The 18,870-nt window shown below is 42.9% G+C and overlaps 1 protein-coding gene across 6 annotated transcripts in view; it reads right to left on the bottom strand.

The window, feature by feature from the left end:
- AHI1 (Abelson helper integration site 1) overlaps window positions 1-18,870 on the bottom strand; it is a 274,949-nt gene that overhangs the window by 236,088 nt on the left and 19,991 nt on the right. For 5 of the 6 annotated variants that reach the window (XM_083176645.1, XM_083176644.1, XM_083176648.1 and 2 more), the window contains 4 exons: window positions 16,228-16,766; window positions 13,744-13,889; window positions 10,706-10,904; window positions 8,654-8,846 (listed from right to left, as the gene is read on the bottom strand). In XM_083176645.1, coding sequence (XP_083032771.1) covers window positions 8,654-8,846; window positions 10,706-10,904; window positions 13,744-13,889; window positions 16,228-16,766 — 1,077 coding nt within the window. Of the gene's footprint in view, window positions 1-8,653; window positions 8,847-10,705; window positions 10,905-13,743; window positions 13,890-16,227; window positions 16,767-18,870 lie in introns of those variants that run through there. The other variant, XM_083176649.1, reaches the window with a different exon arrangement.

The following is an 18,870-nucleotide window of genomic DNA, read 5'->3' as shown; positions in this document are numbered from 1 at the left end:
TTGTAAAATAAAACGCTCCCTGGTTATGAACCATATAAGAAAAATGGGCCCAGATATAGTAGCCTTGACAGAAACCCACTTGGTGGGAGGGAAACAAATGGCCTTAAAGAAACCATGGGTGGGATACTCCTGCCATGCCTCCTTTACCTCCTCCGCTAGGGGAGTGTCATTGTTGATAAAAAAAACGCTGTCTTTTACTTGCAATCGGGTCTGGTCCGATCCAGGGGGCTGTTATATATTTATGGATTGTTTAATTGCGGACTCTCCGTTTATTATCTTGTCTATCTACATCCCACCCCCCTTCACATATAAAATCCTTACTAAAGCTATTGAATTTGCGGCACATTCCCCTAACTCCCCGGTCATTTGTTTAGGTGATCTAAATAATATTCTTGACCCTCAATTAGATCGATGGAGAAGTGGTAATAGTGCAACAGGTCGTGGAAACAGGGGACTGGCAAACTTTATGCAAAATGTTGGATGGGTCGATCCATGGAGGATACAAAACCCCTCCACTCGTCAGTACTCATGTTTCTCTACATCTTATTCCACTTTCTCCAGGATTGACTATATATTGGTCTCCAATAGCCTCGCCCCCCAAGTTCACAAGATCGAATATAGATCGAGAGGTATTTCTGATCACTCTCCGGTCTATATGGAACTCTCTTTGAACACTGATCGGGGGTGCTGCTTTTGGAGTTTCAATTCTAATTGGTTACATACTATTGAAAGTAGCGAGAACCTGGAAGAACAGTGGCGGGAATATTGGGAGGCCAACCAAGGTTCTGCTTCGGCAGCAATACTTTGGGATGCCTTTAAAGCGTATCTGAGGGGAACCTTACGAAAATGCATAGCGGAATCTAAGAAAAAAAGTAGAAAGACAATTCAGGAGAAAGAAGAAATAAGTTTGGCTAGGGAAGCAGAATATTTGTCTAATAATACTGATAGCGCTTTCCAGTCTTGGTTAAGTGCTCAGAGTAAATGGGTAGAGGCAGTAAAAGCCGAAAATGCCAAAATTATGCTCCATAAAACCCAAGTAAAATACCGTAATTCTGATAAGTCAGGTAAATACCTTTCCTACTTATCACGAGCGGAGTTAGCCTCTAAAACTATTAGTTCAATTATTAATGAAAAGGGGGAACTAGTAAGCTCTACCCCACAAATAGGCGAAGCATTCAGGTCATATTTCTCAGAGATATACACTTCCCAGCTACAGCATAGTCCAATTGAGATCGAAGAATTTTTGGTTAACATTGCTCTCCCCACCCTACACAAAGATGCCAGGACAGAATTAGAATCCCCCCTGATGATCACTGAGGTTGTCAAAGCAATCGATGATTCACCTAGTGGGAAAGCTCCCGGACTAGACGGGATCCCTATGGAAATCTACAAGAAATATCGGAACTTTTTAGCACCGCTACTCTTGGAGACACTTAATAACTGTTTCACGGACGGCACCATCCCTCCAACAATGTCCGAGGCCAAAATTGTAGTAATTTTAAAATCTGGAAAACCGGCCCGTGACCTCGATTCATATAGGCCAATATCCTTGATCTCGGCTGAGGCCAAGATATTGGCAAAAATACTTGCGTATAGATTAAACCAAATCATTCTTACATTAATTCACCATAATCAATCAGGTTTCATGCCCGGCAAAGATACTTCTATTAACATACGCCATCTCTATACCCATCTTCAGACAATAAGTGAGGATTACGGTGGCTCAATTATAGTCTCGCTCGACGCAATTAAAGCGTTTGACGCTATTGAGTGGCCCTATCTCTGGGCAGTGCTCCGCGCGTTCGGACTGGGGCCAAATTTCGTCAAATGGATTCAACTTTTGTATACTGGTCCGAGGGCGAGGGTCACCATAAATGGTTGGACTTCGCCAGCCTTTGCTCTTGCCCGGGGGACAAGACAGGGGTGTCCCCTCTCCCCTGTCCTGTTCGCCCTGGCAATTGAGCCTCTGGCCTGCTTGTTGAGGCAACACCCATCTAAAATGGGTTTTCCGCTGGGTGGCAGTAGTGATATTGTCTCATTATATGCCGATGATCTCCTAATTTACTTAACGGATCACAGAAAGTCCCTTAAGGTGGTATTAGAGTTGATTGACAACTTTGGTGATTATACAGGATTTAGAATAAATAAGTCTAAATCTATCATTTTTCCAGTTAGTTCGTCCTTGAGACAGCCTCCACTACCAGTCCAACCTTTGAAATGGGTTACAACTTTTAAATACCTCGGTATTAACATATCGTGGGATCCTAGCGAATATGTCCAACTCAATATCCAGCCTTTATTTGCCTGGTTAAAGGATAAAATTAAATCTTGGTCCAAACTTCCCCTGATTGTTACAGGGAGAATAAACCTAGTTAAAATGGTAGTCCTCCCCAAATTTCTATATGCCTTTCAGCATTCCCCTACCTATCTTCCGAAACCTTTATTCCGGAAACTCAATGGTATTATTGCTGCGTTTATTTGGAACGGAGCGCGGCATAAAATTAGTTTAAATAAATTAATGAGGGGTAATGGCGAAGGAGGACTGGGTCTGCCGGATATGAGGCGTTATTATCTGGCTGCCCAGTTAGTTCAACTAAGAACCTGGTTCCTACAGGGGGAAATAGGCTGGGAGTATGCCAATAAGTTGTCCTCCCTCTCAACCTCTGGAGTCAACCCGGCTCAGAGAATCATATTAGGGGAATTAAAAAGTATCGATCCGCCACTAACAGTACAGGCCATTAAAATCTGGCAAGAGGTAGACCAAATAATGGGTGTAGATTTTATAGATAGAGAATTTCGGATTGTGGATCAATTTACAGATCTAGAAGTGTCTAATCTTCAGATCAACGAGGCTTGGCACTCACATGAGATTACCAAACTACATCAGATTTTTATCCCAACGGGCCTTAAATCATTTACTCAATTAAAATTAGAATTCAACCTGCCCCAGACACATTTTTACCGATACTTACAATTAAGAAGCGTAATCCAGTCACACTTTCCTAAAGACGCCCCGATTTTTGGGGATTCCTTAATAAAAACTACGTTAATGTCCAGTAATAAAAAAAAGCTAGTTTCTAGGATATATAAGACAATGGGCAAAGAACTGTATAAAGATGAATTGTTGGACTTGCGTGATAAATGGGTACAAGATGTGGGTGAACTTAGTGATGATAACTGGTTGAATGCAATGAAATTCGCAAATAAAGCCACTAACTCCCTTCGGGTCCAATTAACGCAATTGTATATACTCCATAGATCCTACCTTACTGTAAAAACATTAACCAAATTCCCAGGTAGAGCTGCCGCAACCTGCCCCAAGTGCAACGACACCACTGGATCTTTTATGCATTTAATATGGGACTGTCAGAGTGTTGCAAAGTTCTGGGAAGAAGTTAAAAATGTAATAGTAGACACAGGGGTAAGGGAGGAGATACTATCTGTTAAGTGCTGCCTATTAGGCGTAATGGGGGATACTACTAGCTGTAACGAGAAAATCTACGTTAACAATCTATGTGCTTTGGCGAAAGTTATAGTTGGCAGAAACTGGATGGCCAAAACTGCCCCCGAGCTGAATCACTGGGTAGCACTGGTGAACTACACCAGTAGACAGGAGCAATCACTCTATGCTAACCGGAGCACGTTATTTAAATTTAAATTAATATGGCACAAGTGGATTAATTCCTCATATTATTATGTTTAACTTAAGGTATACTGAGTCTGAGACAGAGTCACTAAGCACCGAATGGGGGGGTTAGGGTAAGGTGGGTCTCCTTGGGGTTGGGACTGTTTACTAAGAAATATATTGTTTAAGTATGGTAATCACTTAACACAGCTAGTTTAACGGCGTGCTGATTTGCCGCCGATCACTAAACCTTTTTAAAATGTATGTATGCAGTCTTAATGCACTACTCTATGAGAACTTACACGTGGTACGAATACCTCACTTTATTATACCTTTTTTTTTAAGCACAAGCATCACAAGCTTTACAAATAAATCATTGATACCATAGGTGTGCTCTTGTGGTTTAAATCAGTTAGGGCCGAGGTAATCCGCTGGTAGTAAAACGCAAACACCCAACGTACCTAAATAGGTTAAAAGATATATAGATACCTTGATACGTTAAATACGATGTCGATATCTAAACCCATGAGATAGACTCCAGAACAACTAGAGTCAGGGTTAGGTTGACTGGACATAAGTATTGTAGTTGATCTAGCTTGCTATGCTTGACGCTGCGAGTGCGGCTTTCTTTTGACAAAAAGTGGAGTGACGGGGAACAGGCGCAACGAACTAACGAAATATTTTCTGTAAATGTATTTAAACTGGATTTTAATGTAATGTATGTCGGTATATGTATGCTATGTTTTTTTGTATCATAAAATAATAAAGATTTGACGTAAAAAAAAAAGAAAAAAAAAGAAAAAAAAAAAAACTCCAGTTTGTTTGTGTGCAACTTGGATTCCAGAGGAGACCACCGACCCTGGAGACGGACTCCCTGTGTCACAGCTCCCCAACCTCTCAGACTGGCGTCCGTGGTTAACAGAATCCAGTCCTGGATCTGGAAACACCGACCTGCCAATAGATTGGACAAATTGAGCCACCACTGTAGAGAGATCTTGGTCCTCGCTGCCAGGCAAATCGTCCTGTGCATCTGTAAGGGAGAACCTGACCATTTTGTCAGAATATCCAGCTGGAAGATTCTGGAATGGAATCGACCGAACTGGATGGCTTCGAACGAAGCCACCATCTTGCCCAACAGCCTGAGGCAGAGATGAACTTGAACCAGAGGGCTCGTAAGGACGTCTCTCACGAGCTGCTGTAATGCATTGGCTTTTTCCACAGGCAGGAAAACCTTTAGTTCCGTCGTGTCCAGAATCATGCCCAGGAACACCATCCTTTGGGCCGGGACCAATGAAGACTTTGGAATGTTCAAAATCCACCCGTGGTCTCTTAGAAGCTGCATGGTCAGATTGAGGGCACTCCTCAAGACCTCTTCCGAACCTGCCTTGATCAGCAGGTCGTCTAGGTAAGGTATCACATTTACCCTTTGAAGCCTGAGGAGTGACATCATTTCTGCCATTACCTTCGTAAAGACACGCGGGGCCGTAGACAGCCCGAAGGGTAGCGCCCGAAACTGATAATGGTCGTTTCCCAAAGCAAATCTTGAGGAAGATTTGATGTGGAGGCCAAATCGGGATGTGCAAATAGGCGTCCTTGACGTCTATGGAGGCTAGGAACTCCCCTGGTTCCAGGCTGGCAATTACCGAGCGTAGAGACTCCATCCTGAATTTGAACACCTGAAGGAAGGGGTTCAGTGATTTTAGGTTCAGGATGGGCCTTACTGAGCCGTCCGGCTTCGGTACCAGGAATAGGTTGGAATAGAATCCCTGACCCTGTTCCAGCCTTGGAACCTGCACAATTACCCGGGACTGAAGGAGCTTCTAATTGGCACCCTGAAGGAGACTCCGATCCTCCATGGAGGGTGGGAGGGCTGACTTAAAATATCTTCGGGGAGGGGGCTTGGCGAACTCCAGCCTGTAGCCTATCAAAATAAGATTCCTGGCCCAGGAATCTAGGCACGAGGCATCCCACACGTGGCTGAAGTGCAACAGACGAGCTCCCACCCCGAGAATTTCTCGTGGTGGGTGAACCCAGTCATGCAGCAGGCTTGGAACAAGCTGCGGCATTTGCACGGTCCTGGTTACCTGAGGAGTTAGGTTTCCTAAGCTTGCCCCTTGTGCCTCTATTGGCATTGGAGGCACCCCTGGCCTTGGGGCGAAATTTAGACCCACGAAAGGACTGCTGGGCAGGGCTTGTGAAAGTGCGTTTAGCCACCGTGGGTGCTGATGGGAGGAAAGTGGATTTATCTGCTGTGGCCTTGGAAATCCAGTCATCCAGCTCACTTCCAAAGAGCCTTTCACCTGTGAAAGGAATACTTTCTACACTCTTCTTAGAGTCCACATCAGCAACCCACTGACGCAACCACAGTGCCCGTCTGGCTGACACAGCCATGGCTGAATTGCACGCATTTATAGCTCACAATTCCTTCTGTGCCTCACGCAGTACCCTAGCCGTGTCCTGAATGCGACGCAGATTGTCACCTATCTGCGCCATGGTCATGTCCCCCAACAAACCATCCTGGATTTGTGTGGACCAAGTGTGAATTGCCTTAGCCATCCAGCAACTGGCTAGCACTGGGCGCTGGGAAGCCCCACTAGCCGTGTACATGGACTTGAGTGTAGCCTCAAGCTGCCTATCTGCACTGTCCTTGAGAGTGGATATACCCAGGACTGGCAGCAGTACATTCTTTGAAAGGCGGGAGACTGACGAATCCACCACAGGTGGCTCCTCCCACTTCTTTCTTCCCACAGGATCAAAGGGGTAAGCATTTGTAAACCGCTTAGACATCTGGAACCTCTTTTCAGGGTTCTGCCAGGCACCTTTAAAAGCATTCTCTATCTCAGCTTGCTCAGGAAAATATATTGGCTGTTTTTTCTGAGTCATGAAGAAAGGATCCCCTTCAACGGGTTCCTCTAAAGGAAGTTCTAAAACTTCCCTGATGGCTCTAATTGGGGGCTCAGTACCATGTGCTGGAGCCTGTTTGGGAACAGTATCTTGTTCCACCTCATCCTCCCCTTCATCTAAGATGTCATCATCGTCAGTATCATGGGCCATTGCTGCAGCAGGCCTCTTTTGAGGCTGTGCAGGCTGAGGGGTGAGAATATCCACCCTTGCAGATAAGATGGCCAGTTCCATCTGCACCCTCTGTGACTGCTGAGTGTTTGAGGAAAGCTGGGAAGCAACAGAGTCCGGCAGAGTTTTCATGCTGCTGGCCCAAGCAGGCTCTTGACTATCTGCCTGCGGTCCCCCCACAATCTGTGGGGGTACCCCACTGACCTGAGTGGCCACACCAGTAGGCCGTGGTGACATACAGGGCTCACATGTAGCCGGTGACTGATGCAGGTATGAATTTGGTGCTGCACACCATGCAGGTTAATTTCTTCACCATGATGAGGCTGCAGCCAAACACCCCACAGTAACACTCACACACACACCTCAAACAGACTGTAATTTGCACAGTAAGCAGAGTCAGTGTACACTATGTGTCAGTGACTACTGCAGTGTGTGATGCTTAACTAACCAGTGGGGTAGAATCAGAGCAAAATGGTGAACCAGTACACCCTAAACCTTAGCTCACAGATCTGGGAGAGCTGGTAGCACAACACAGTGAAATAATAACACAGTGCAATATACAAGCAATATAGCGCAGCAGCGCTAAAACGCTTAAATAACTTGCTGTCTCTGCCATGCTGCAAGGATCAGAATCCACCATGCCACTGAGGAGCTGTAATGGAGACAGGGCGCGCCCAGCAGAGCCTGGTCCCACTCTGAGTGAAGCCCAGCCCCTACACACAGAGCTGGCTCTTCTAACATATTTATACTGGCATAAAATGCGTTTTTAATAAAAACAGCAATGGGTATCCCTGGTGGTCCAGCGGCAATCCCCCTATGCCAGTGAAATGATGTGGGGGGTCGCGTGGTCCCTGCGTGAGGGCCACCGCTACTGCCACCGCCATCTTGCCGCACAAAGAGGTTGGGGTGTCCCCTTGTGGGACCCCCAACCTGTACTCACCACAGACGGCTTCTGACCTGTCAGGGGTGTGCGGCAGCTGGGGGACTTGCTCGCTACAGCGCAATTCTGTGCGGTGACAAGTCCCACACAGGACATATGTCCTGCAGCAGGGTCAGCTCTGCACCTGAAGAGGCCGGGGACTGACCCTTCCCCTGACTCTCACGAAGCAGGACAGCTGCTTGGTTAAAGCAGCGCCCCTAAATAACAAACTAAAATAAAATGAAGAAAAAACTCTGGAGCATCCAGGAAGCACTGCCTCTCCTGAGGCACATTTTTCTAAACTGACTAGTGGAGGGAGATAGAGGGGAGGAGCCAGTGCACCCACACTGAAAGTTTTAATGTGCCTGTCTCTCCTGCGGAGGATCTCTATCCCCATAGTATTCAACCCAGTATCCCATTGGACGGTAGAGAAAAAATAAAAATAATCAAAGTTAGGAGTGCATTTAACAAGGGCTGAACACCATTGTACATACACTGATCAGTTGTGTCCTAACTGGGTGTGATATAAAAGATCTACAGTCAATCGGTCGACCCCATATGATGGACATGCAATAGGTCGACAGGGTCAAAAGGTCGTCATGAAAAAGGTATAATTTTAAAAAAGGTTGACAGGGTCAAAGATCACTATGGAAATTATAGAAAAAGGTTGACACACTTCTGTAGTGTAAATGTGCATGTTTACCACACTTCAGGTAAGGTGACTTACTCCTTTACCGCTGTGCTCACCACACATTACTATTCCCAATTGTAGACCACATGAATAGTAGATGAAGCAAAATATGACAAAAAACCTTGTGTTGTGTTTTGAACCTTTTGCATTTCGACATATTGAATGTCTAACTAGACACTGTTTATACATTATAACCCTACTGTAGTTCGCTTGTAAAGACAAAAGTTTATTGTCAGGAATCAGTTTTGTAATACACATAATGGACATGTAATGTCACAGAGTAAATTGAGCCTCAGAATAAATGAAAGATAACAAATGTACTGAAGAATATTCACAAAAAGATTACCTCAAAGAATATGATGACATTAGGGCAGTCTTCCTTTGTGTTCAAAAATCTTGTAAACCTCTCTTTAAAAATAATTTGTTCTTCCCACTCAGGAACCAAAGTTTTAAACCGCTTGAATTCATACGGTTGTGTAATTTTAGGAAGAACACGCTCATGTCTTTCTTGTTCAGAAAATGAAGAAGCAGCATCAGTACTAGAAATAAATTATACAATTTTAGTAATATCACAACAGCTCAGTCTCAAGCGTTTCTGTTACCAACATTCTTTCAAAGTTCAAAGTTAGTGCTTTAGGATGCAAAATATGAAAATGTTATAAGGTAAAGGATAAAGAGCTGCGCAATATACCAACTGATTGGTTATTCTATGCCATGCACTATAGATGTACATGCAAATCTAGAAGAGTTAGTTGCTGACAAATCCTTCTGCTACTCATCATTGAGAAGCAGAAGGGAATCTGACTTAAGGTTTACTTTAAAAGGACTTGAAATATACTGAAGAGATCTGACCACTTTCTCCAAAAGAGCCATAATTATTCAGTGAAGGGATAATCAGGATGGGATACAGTCGAATGGTCGACCACAAGATAGTCGACAGCCATCAGGTCGACCCTGTTAGGTCAACATACAGGAAGGTCGACAGGGGTCAAGGTCGACACATGCGTTAGGTTGACAGTCAAAAGGTCGACATGTGTTTTTTTTTTACTGTTTTTTGAGCCGACATGTGCAGACAGGCAGTATTTCATGCCCTACCATCCACTAGGGCAGGGCTGGGCAATTGCGGCCCTCCAGATGTTGATGAACTACACATCCCAGGATGCTTTGCATTAGTTTTGCTATGTAGCCATGCTGAAACTGATGCAAGGCATGCTGGGATGTGTAGTTCATCAACATCTGGAGGGCCGCAAAAAAAACATGTCGACCTTTTGACTGTCAACCTAACGCATGTGTCGACCTTGACCCCTGTTGACCTAGACCCCTGTCGACCTAGACCCCTGTCGACCATCCTGTATGTTAAACTAACGTTGTCGACCGAATGACTGTCTACCAACTTTTGGTCGACCAAATGATCCCATTCCATCAGGATATAACCTGCTGGAACATAGCTGTAACATAAATGACTTTTTGGGCCAAAGATGTGTAGAAGAAGAAAAAAACATTTTCCAACATTTAGTATAGATGCAGCTGCAAATCTAAATGAATTGGTTTAAAATTCACACTGAAGTAACATTGGATGAGCGAATATATAACGCACTCGGTGGGCTAAATGTAATAGCATTCGAGAAGAGATATGGGACTTTGTATAAGAATGCCTGTGTTTTTAAAGCACCAATCATTTACAAGACAAAACCAGGTGGATTTTGCCTTGTAAATAAATGCATCTTTAAAATTATAAATTAATTTGTATAAAATATAAATTATTTTGTAAAAAAAAAAAAAATACCCCCTGCCACAGGCAACTTATAAAAACATTGAATATCTCACTGGGCACTTACAAAGCACAATGGAATTTACAGTGCTTCATAAGAAACTGTTAATAATGAAATAAATATATTAGTTAAAGGGGAGTAATTTTGGACGGAGAAATCCGGAGTACCAGCTCTAGTCCCATTGTATCAATCTTTCAGATTGGAAGTAAGAGAAATTGTGGTTTTTACCTTTTACACTTGTCAAAAACAAAAACTGAACAAAAAATAAGAGTAAGGAGTAATGGAAATATAAAACGTGCATCTCCTTCAGTACCGTCTACAACTATATATTTACAGGGAGGCACAAAGATGTCTTGGCCAAGATAGGGTAAAAAATATTGAAAGAATTGCTGGGTATAAAGAGGGGTTTTCCTCGGGTTAGGTGTATGGAAGCACCCACATGGAAACACAAGATTTGGATTTTCAGCGAGATAAAAGACATGGACAATGCATATCATGCGGTCTGCGTTTAATTGGCAAATTAAAGGTAATGGAAAATACATCTAAGCAATTTCAGGCAAAACAGTGCTGAGGTCTCATCAGTTTTATGATATCTGAGGAAATTTTAGGTGAAAAATGAATGGTACCTGTTCTCTTTCTTCACATAGTCTCCTGTTTGCTGATCCATGATATGAATCTTAACCATGGGTCGTGATGTTATGATGTCAGTTTTTAGCTTATCAGCTCGATGGATGAGAACTCCCAATAACAGGCTTTCATCATATACAGGTCTAGCACTGCTTCTATTTTCAACATCCTCTCCTGCATCATTTTTTGTAAGGTCACCTATCAATACAAATAGTTTTAGGCTTTTTTTGCTGGCATGGATTGAGTGGAACACAGAACAGGCATGAGATGGGCAAATTTAAGTATGACAACAATGAAAATTAAACTAAACCTGAGAAAAATATGTTGACATGCTTAAGAGAAAGGTATGCTGTACTTTACAATGTTTTCTGCTTACTAATACAATCATTCAGCAGTTGGTTAGCATAGGATGCCATTAGCCTGTAAAATGATCACCCCACCCATTATTGTCTTTAGTTAATACATTCAATCCCGGGTCTCAACTGTTGAGCTGGCCTGACAGCCGTGACCCTGTCCCAGTCTCAGCTGTCTCGGCAGGTGGGATTTAATGTCCCGCCTGCTGAACCCCCGAAAATGGTGTGTGATCTCGAGATACGGCTGTGGATCATCGAGCTGCGGCTGTGAGCTCGACAATCCATGGCCGTTCTCGGCCCCGTTCTGCTGAGATCCCTGTTCAATGCTGTCTGGAGCCAGCATTCTGTAGGGCCCCGTCGCTATTATCCCCATCAGGAATAGCGGCGGGAGATTGATTACCCCCTCATAAAGCGCTTTCCATCTACTAATTAGCAAATCACATTTTTGAAAAGCACACACCATAATTACCATAATAATAATATATTGTTTTATTCTGACTCTACATCACAGAATACATCACTAAAATCATGTTAAATGTTACTGCATGGAGAAACATTCTAGAAAACCGACGACCCCATAGTCATATGTTTAAGGTCATAAGTGAACAAGAAAATAACGTAATCCCACAATGAGATCATTCTACCCGACTGCTGAACTAAAGAACCAAAGCCCTCATTCTGGTTGGCTCCCCAGACCGATGTTGACAACCTGCGCATGCACATAATCTCTTATGCGAATGTGCAGATCTTCACTGTGGGCCCTCGGAGGAGACTTGTATAGTCTCCAAGGTGCTTGCAGTGGTGGGGTGGGAGCCCTGCGTTTCCTGGGCGTACCCACGAAAATGCTGGGCATCCACTTTCGAACGGGACTGTCTCCCAAAAGGGAGGGGCAGCATCCCATTTTAGGGGAGTACCAAGGATAGTAACTGTGTCTTCCAATGCTGATTTACTGGATTCAGCATTGGATGCAGCAATTCTGAGTAACCTTAGACTTACTTAGATGGCTGATGCTGCAAGCGATGGACATAATGGTGATTTGATGCTGCAACTTTGGACATATCTACAATGCCGACTAAGCATATTTTGCATACAAACGCCTCCTTCTGCATTAGCATTTTATCGACATGGCAGCTGCATCCATAGACAAAGCTGCTGTGCAAACTGCGTGCATTTATGAATCAGGCCCACTTACTATTCAAAGTAATTCTGTATAAGAGCTATATCAGTTCTAATTAGGAACAGTATATAATTCAATATCACAGTTTAAGAGTCTACGATAAATTGTATATCACACAATAAGTTTAAATCGACTCTGGTCAAAAAAGTGTTTCGAAATCTATCTGCTTCATAAATGGCTAATTTATTGCATTCTAAGCATTCCTTAAATAGGGCTCATTTAGATGTGTACACCTAAGCACTGACAATATGAAGGAAACTTAAACTTGAGTAGCAGGTATGTTAATATGTATCCAATTAAAACCAAGTGCCATTAGGAACTGGCATATGTCAGGTTCTGGTACTTGTGAGTTATCCGGACGCCCGATTTCAAAATCGGGTCGGATCGGGCACATCGCATCGCATCGCATGCGACCATCGGATGCGATGCTATGCGATGCGATGACCCGATTTTTCCATAGGAATCAATGTTAAAATGGACTGAGTCCATTTTAACATGGAATTCAATGGGAAAAAGGGGTCCTTTTCATACCCCTACTATCCAAGTGGGCATGGAGTTGGATATAAACCTGTGGCGAGCGTAGCGAGCCACCGAGCCCGAAGCGTGGCGAGCGTAGCGAGCCCCGCGAGGGGACACGGAATACCGTCCCCTCGCGGGGCTCGCTTCGCTCGCCACGCTTCGGGCTCGGTGGCTCGCTACGCTCGCCACAGGTTTATATCCAACTCCATGCCCACTTGGATAGTAGGGGTATGAAAAGGACCCCTTTTTCCATAGGAATCATTTTAACATTGATTCCTATGGAAAAATCGGGTCATCGCATCCGATGGTCGCATGCGATGCGATGCGATATCGCATCGCATCGTATCTGATTGTATGCCTTAACTTAAGGCATACAATCAAAAAATCGGGCGTCCAGATAACTCACAAGTACCCAGGTTCTAATGGCTAGTGCATGTTTACGGTTTCTAATAGCGTAGATATGATGCAGGGAGATGTGGCATGTATCTCAGCACTGAAATACAGACCAGTGTGTGCTATAAGCACCAGAGCAAAGAGTGACACCTCAGGCAGAAAGAGTAACTGCAAAGGTTAGGGCACTTACAACAGGCTGTGGGGCGGTTGATCCTATTAGCGCCGAAGGGTGCGAGGTGCCGAATTAAGCCGATCTCGCACCCTTCACTGCGACAAATTTGCTTAAAATTGTTAGCAACCCTATGGAGGTGTGAGCACTTTTAATCGAATTCAGTTCGCCATACTGTGATGATACGCGTGTGCAAATCATCCGCACCTAATAGAATTAACCCCTATATGTATACGAAATATATGTACAAATACTGTAGGTTCATCTAATGCACCATTAGAAAAGTGAGTCTACAGAATTCTCATAACAATCTTGAGAGACAGATCAATAACTTGGCTTTAACCTTCAACAGGTTTCCAAACTTACTAGTTTTTAATATACAGAAAGTATTGCATATCACAGAAGCACACAATATGGAATACCAACCTGCTCTGGTTTTTTTCTTCGTCTTCTTGCCTTTAACTGTAGGGAGATCATCTTCCTGTTTTACAGCACTAGTTAGAAATGCTTGTGAATGAGACTGGTCATGTATTTCTGGTGGAGGGGCTTGCAGTTCAGAGACAGACATAACACTAAACAAAAAAACAAGATCAAAAGAGAATCAGAGTGAATTCATTAAAATCACTGTACTGAACCTAGAATTGTGCATACAGCACTGTAATACTATAAAAAAATATATATATACCATTGAAAAAACAGGGATTTTGATACTACTATTAAATACTTTTCTTGAGTTTACTGTGGACGCTACACCTTTGGGGATAAAAAAGCCTCAGCCTGGAGTAATTTGATTGTGCACTGTACATGTATTGCAGTCGTAATCTTGGATACCTACCATAATCTTTACCATATGTGACTATCCCACTCATATTCTGGGCAATCACACAATCTGCATCTGCAAAAGCTGCCATCATTACCAGTAATGGCACTAACGGTATACTTATCTCATCATTCCATGTTTTATTTTTGCTTTTCCCAAGATACCATCTATCTCACCCTCTGAGGAAAGCTATGTATTACTCTTTGTTTTACTGTTTCTTTACCATGATCATCATCATATACCTCTGCCCCCACTGTATGCAAAGCATGTATGCTGTACATTCACTGGTTGCACACCCCGCCAGCAACAAGCTGGCAGGGTGTGCCAGCTTTGGAAGAAAAGTGCTACATAAATACAAATATTATTACTGCTGCCTCTGAGCAGCATGATCAAGATGGCGCCGCTGATGGCTGCCTAGGAGCTGTGCAGCTCAGCCAAATATGTTCCCTGTGTGATAACCGTACTGTCTCTGCTTGTATTGTTACCTACCTGGCTGTTTCGGCGACCAGTGGCGCCGCTGATGGCTGCCTAGGCACTGTTCAGCTCGGTGGGTATGTGTTCCCTGTGTGATAACTGTACTGTCTGTGCTTAATGTTACCTACTTGGCTGTAGCAGTGACCAGTGGCGCTGCTGATGGCTGCCTAGGCGCTGTGCAACTCGGTGGGCATGTGTTTCCCACATGTAATGTCTTAATGTAATGTATGTAATGCCTCCCCCCCCCCTTCATCCCTGCTTGATGCTGCACTGTAAATCCACAAAAAATTCCTAGTGTGCGCAAGCATACATGGCCAATAAAGTTGATTCTATTCTATCATTCATATGTGGTGTGCACATATGCAATTTCAGAACGGTTTTCTCCTCTGTCTCTCTTTCTCTTCTTTGGACTTCTGATTTCAGTGCAATGTAGGGTTCCGAGTGTACTAATTACATAGGGGACCCCACCTTGGAAAAAAAAAAGACTGTCCAAAGAACACCATCTAACATCATGAAAAATGAGACATGGAGATTTGTGTCTAGCACATATAACCACCGTTCTGTAGAGATGAATGAAAGTCTGTCTTCCAATTAGGACAACTTAACTCCACTGAGTGCAATGGTTTGAAAGGGGATGTAGTATTAGAGCCATCTAGACCAGGTTCCAATAAGCAATTGAACTATTTGGAGACTGCACATGTATCACTCCCTGCAGAAATGGTAGACGTGTCACTTTCCAACAGCGCTTGGAAACTTTAAAGATCTAGGTCTCAAAACCATTTGCAATTCATCTTTACAACAGAAGCAGGGTGACGAAAATAAAAGAGGTAGGATATTTTTCTTCTCTCACCAAAAATGTGTCTTCTACCACTATTATAAATTTTGACAGATTTGGCTTACTTGTCCTGAGCATGGTCCCCTTAACAATAGCCAAAAATCTTTACATGGATTGTGGCACTCACTGGTGGCAGTGTACAATATCCACTCATCAACACAGTAAAAACCAAGAAACTAATTATACTGTTATAATTATTCATCTGTGCCAAATCATGGGAGATAAAGCAGGTGCACGTGCAGATTCGGCCGTGCATTTTGGGCTTAAATAGTATTGCATCGCATGCCTTGTGCATGCGATGCGATAAAAAGCAAGTACAAAAAGTATGTGCAGCACATACCTTTTGTACTATGCGATGAGATACCGTGGAAGCGCGCATCTCAAAGCACACATTGCGTCGCCGGAATCGGCACGTCTATGGGCACCTTATGTCCCAAGCAGGCTGCTCAGATGCCGTCTCTCAGAACAAAGAACACATTTTGTCAAAAGGGAAAAGAGACAAAAAAGAACAAACTTGAACATAGTAGGGTATAACTAAAGAAAGCAAAACAAACCAATATCATCATAGCACAAGAATAAAACAGAATGAAAGCACTGTGAATCAGGCAGGTTGTTCTACAATCATACACTCAACACAAATTTCCCGTTAACATTGCAAACTTACAGAATGTTGTGTTCTAAATGACATTCCACAAAAGCATAAAAATCCCCAAAAACAAATGCAAATAACATAAGATAGAAACAAAAACCTAAGGATTACCAAAAAAAGAAACACACAAACCTGGTTTCTGGTTCCATTTTAACCAAATCCTTTTTTTTTTTTCTTTTCTTTTTTTCGGTTTCATTGTTCAACAGAGCATACTCATTTTCATCTTTGATAAAATGTTCAGAGAGATGAGCCTTTAGTTTCTTTTTTATCTTCTCTTTGATTTCATTTGTTTCTGCCTGAGATACTTGTAGCCTATAAGCGTCAATGAGTTGGTTTTCATCGTCAAAATCAGTTGGGCTACTCTCTTCTGTAGAGATTGTTCTAGTATTCTTTGCAACACTTCTTAATTGCTCTCCTTTGATATGTGAAATGCTGCTGTTGTCCAATTTCTGGGGTTCAATAGGGTTAGTGCTTTGGATTCTCTTTTTCCTCTTCTTCTCAGCCCTTGGTTCTTTGTGCTCTATGAAGCTGACGTTACTTTCTTTCTGACTTCCCAGGATTTGCTCACTCATCTTATTTGTAGACATTGAACTTTCCTCTACTGTGTTGTTTGTTAATGCTTCATGTGCAGTATGTTTGGCAAGATGGAGTTTATTGTTCAATGTTTCAAGCTACGTTATAAAAGGAAAATCTGTTATTGAGGTAAAATATATGTAAACCAGAAGCACTGTTGCTGACCTAGACTTAATTTTAGAAATACATGGAAATCTGACGGTACTTTTTTCCTAGCACGGTGCCCATGATATTAAGTCGTACAACATCGAATCGCATCGCATCGCATGCCATATAGCCGATGCAATTTTAAATTGTATAAGCCCCTATATGATTTGTAATTGTATAAGCACCCTAATGGGTGCTTACAATGTTAAATGCACCCCCACTGTCAACGCCAACCCAAAACTTGGCGAGCGCAGCGAGCCCACGAGGGGCAGCGGTACGCATCCTCCGACCTTTTCATACCCCCACTATCCACGTGGCGTTTATTTTATATAGTGTGGCGAGCGCAGCGAGCCACCAAGCCCGAAGCGTGGGTTGGTGTTGATAGTGGGGGTGGCGTTGGGGGTGCTTTTAACATACTCAGCACCCATTATGGTTAATTATCTTATAGGGGGCACATTTAACATTGAAAACACCCATTAGGGTGCTTATACAATTTTAAATCGTACACCATGGTATATGGCATACAATGCGATGGTATACAATTTAAAATTGTATAACATCGGCTGCCATCGCGTAACATCGCATCACATACCATCTTATGCCTTCTGGTCTGCGATGCGATGGGCGCCGTGCTAGGAAACAAGTACCAATCTGACATTGTGTAATGAGCAGTTGAATAATTAAAAAGCGAGAGTAATTTAATTTTAAGGAAAAACTAATGATGATAACAGGCAAAAAAACATGTTCCATTTCCTTATTGCCCTAAAATTACATTGGAGTATGACGCAAAATGCCTTTGTGTTGCAGCTCTGAAGGTTTCTAACAAAAAAATTATAATTCTGTGAAATTCAATGTGCAGTCTACAATTAAACAAAGGCTTCCTTAAAATCAATTTTTTCTATTATATATTCTCACTAGGCGATATGAAAATACCAAACTGGAATTTGTCACATCTTCTTTGACATTTCCTAGACCCTTGATGGCTAACCTTGACACTCCAGCTGTTGTTGAACTACACATCCCAGCATGCTCTGCACCAGATTTAGCATGGCCAAATAGCAAAGCTGAAGCAGAGCATGCTGGGATGTGTAGTTCAACAACAGCTGGAGTGTCAAGGTTAGCCATCAAGGTCCTAGACCTTACTGTGGGAGGGATGTAGTAAGGGAATACATATGGATGACCGACGGTGGTAAGGCCAGCATCAGAACACGGACTCCAGCATCCCGAATGAGGGAAATTTCTGGGAAAAAAAAAAGATAGCTGTTTCTTCCTACGCTCAAAGAATTAAGCTGACATGGTCAGTGAAGTATTATGATCCTGTAATTGTAAAAACTGCATCAATAAGCAGATCTATTCCTAAACTATTTAGGGAAACCCCCTCCCAAGCAGACATATGTTCCCATCCAGGGTCTACATCCCCTTACTCCTGGGATGAAGCAGCAGATTCTGAATCAACAGCAGAAATAGGATCAAATAGGCCATTTCCTAGTGGCAGGGGTCTCAACATATGCAACCATCCTATTTAAAGATGTGGCCATCCCTGAGATGAACTTTCCCAAACTGCAGGCCCATGGGGGCTCTATGCATGAATTAGCTATAGTCTGTGACTGTGATGAGAATGTAACACTTGTCTAAAGGTGCTCACACATGGTGTGATTATCGAAAGCGATTTTAACTTTTTAGTTTAGGTTTAGTTCAAATCACACTATGTTTAGGATGCCTTGTGATGTGTGCTCCCGCATAGTCCATATCACAAGGCAAAAAAAGTATGTGCAGGCAGCTATTTTTGAACTAGATCACATGTACCCTGTAATTGACTGTTTATGTAGTTCAAATCGCGAATAGTGTTCAGTCCAAATTGAAAAGCACAAATCGCACCTAGCACATGTCACCATGTGCGGGCACCATGAGACTGCTTTAACATAGCAATGTCTTCTATTGAGGCCTGTCTCAGCTCTGCACAACTCTTAGGTAATATTTGGTTGCAATTAACAGGAGTAAATGTTATAGCCGACTTGCCCTTAGGAATTTTTTCTGGTTTTCTGAAAGAAAACA

The sequence above is a fragment of the Crinia signifera genome, chromosome 3, assembly GCF_055691185.1.
Source record: "Crinia signifera chromosome 3, ASM5569118v1, whole genome shotgun sequence".
In the NCBI taxonomy this organism is placed as follows: domain Eukaryota; kingdom Metazoa; phylum Chordata; class Amphibia; order Anura; family Myobatrachidae; genus Crinia; species Crinia signifera.
The sequence above is the reverse complement of the archived record's forward strand: the minus strand, read 5'-3'. Positions and strand labels throughout refer to the sequence as shown.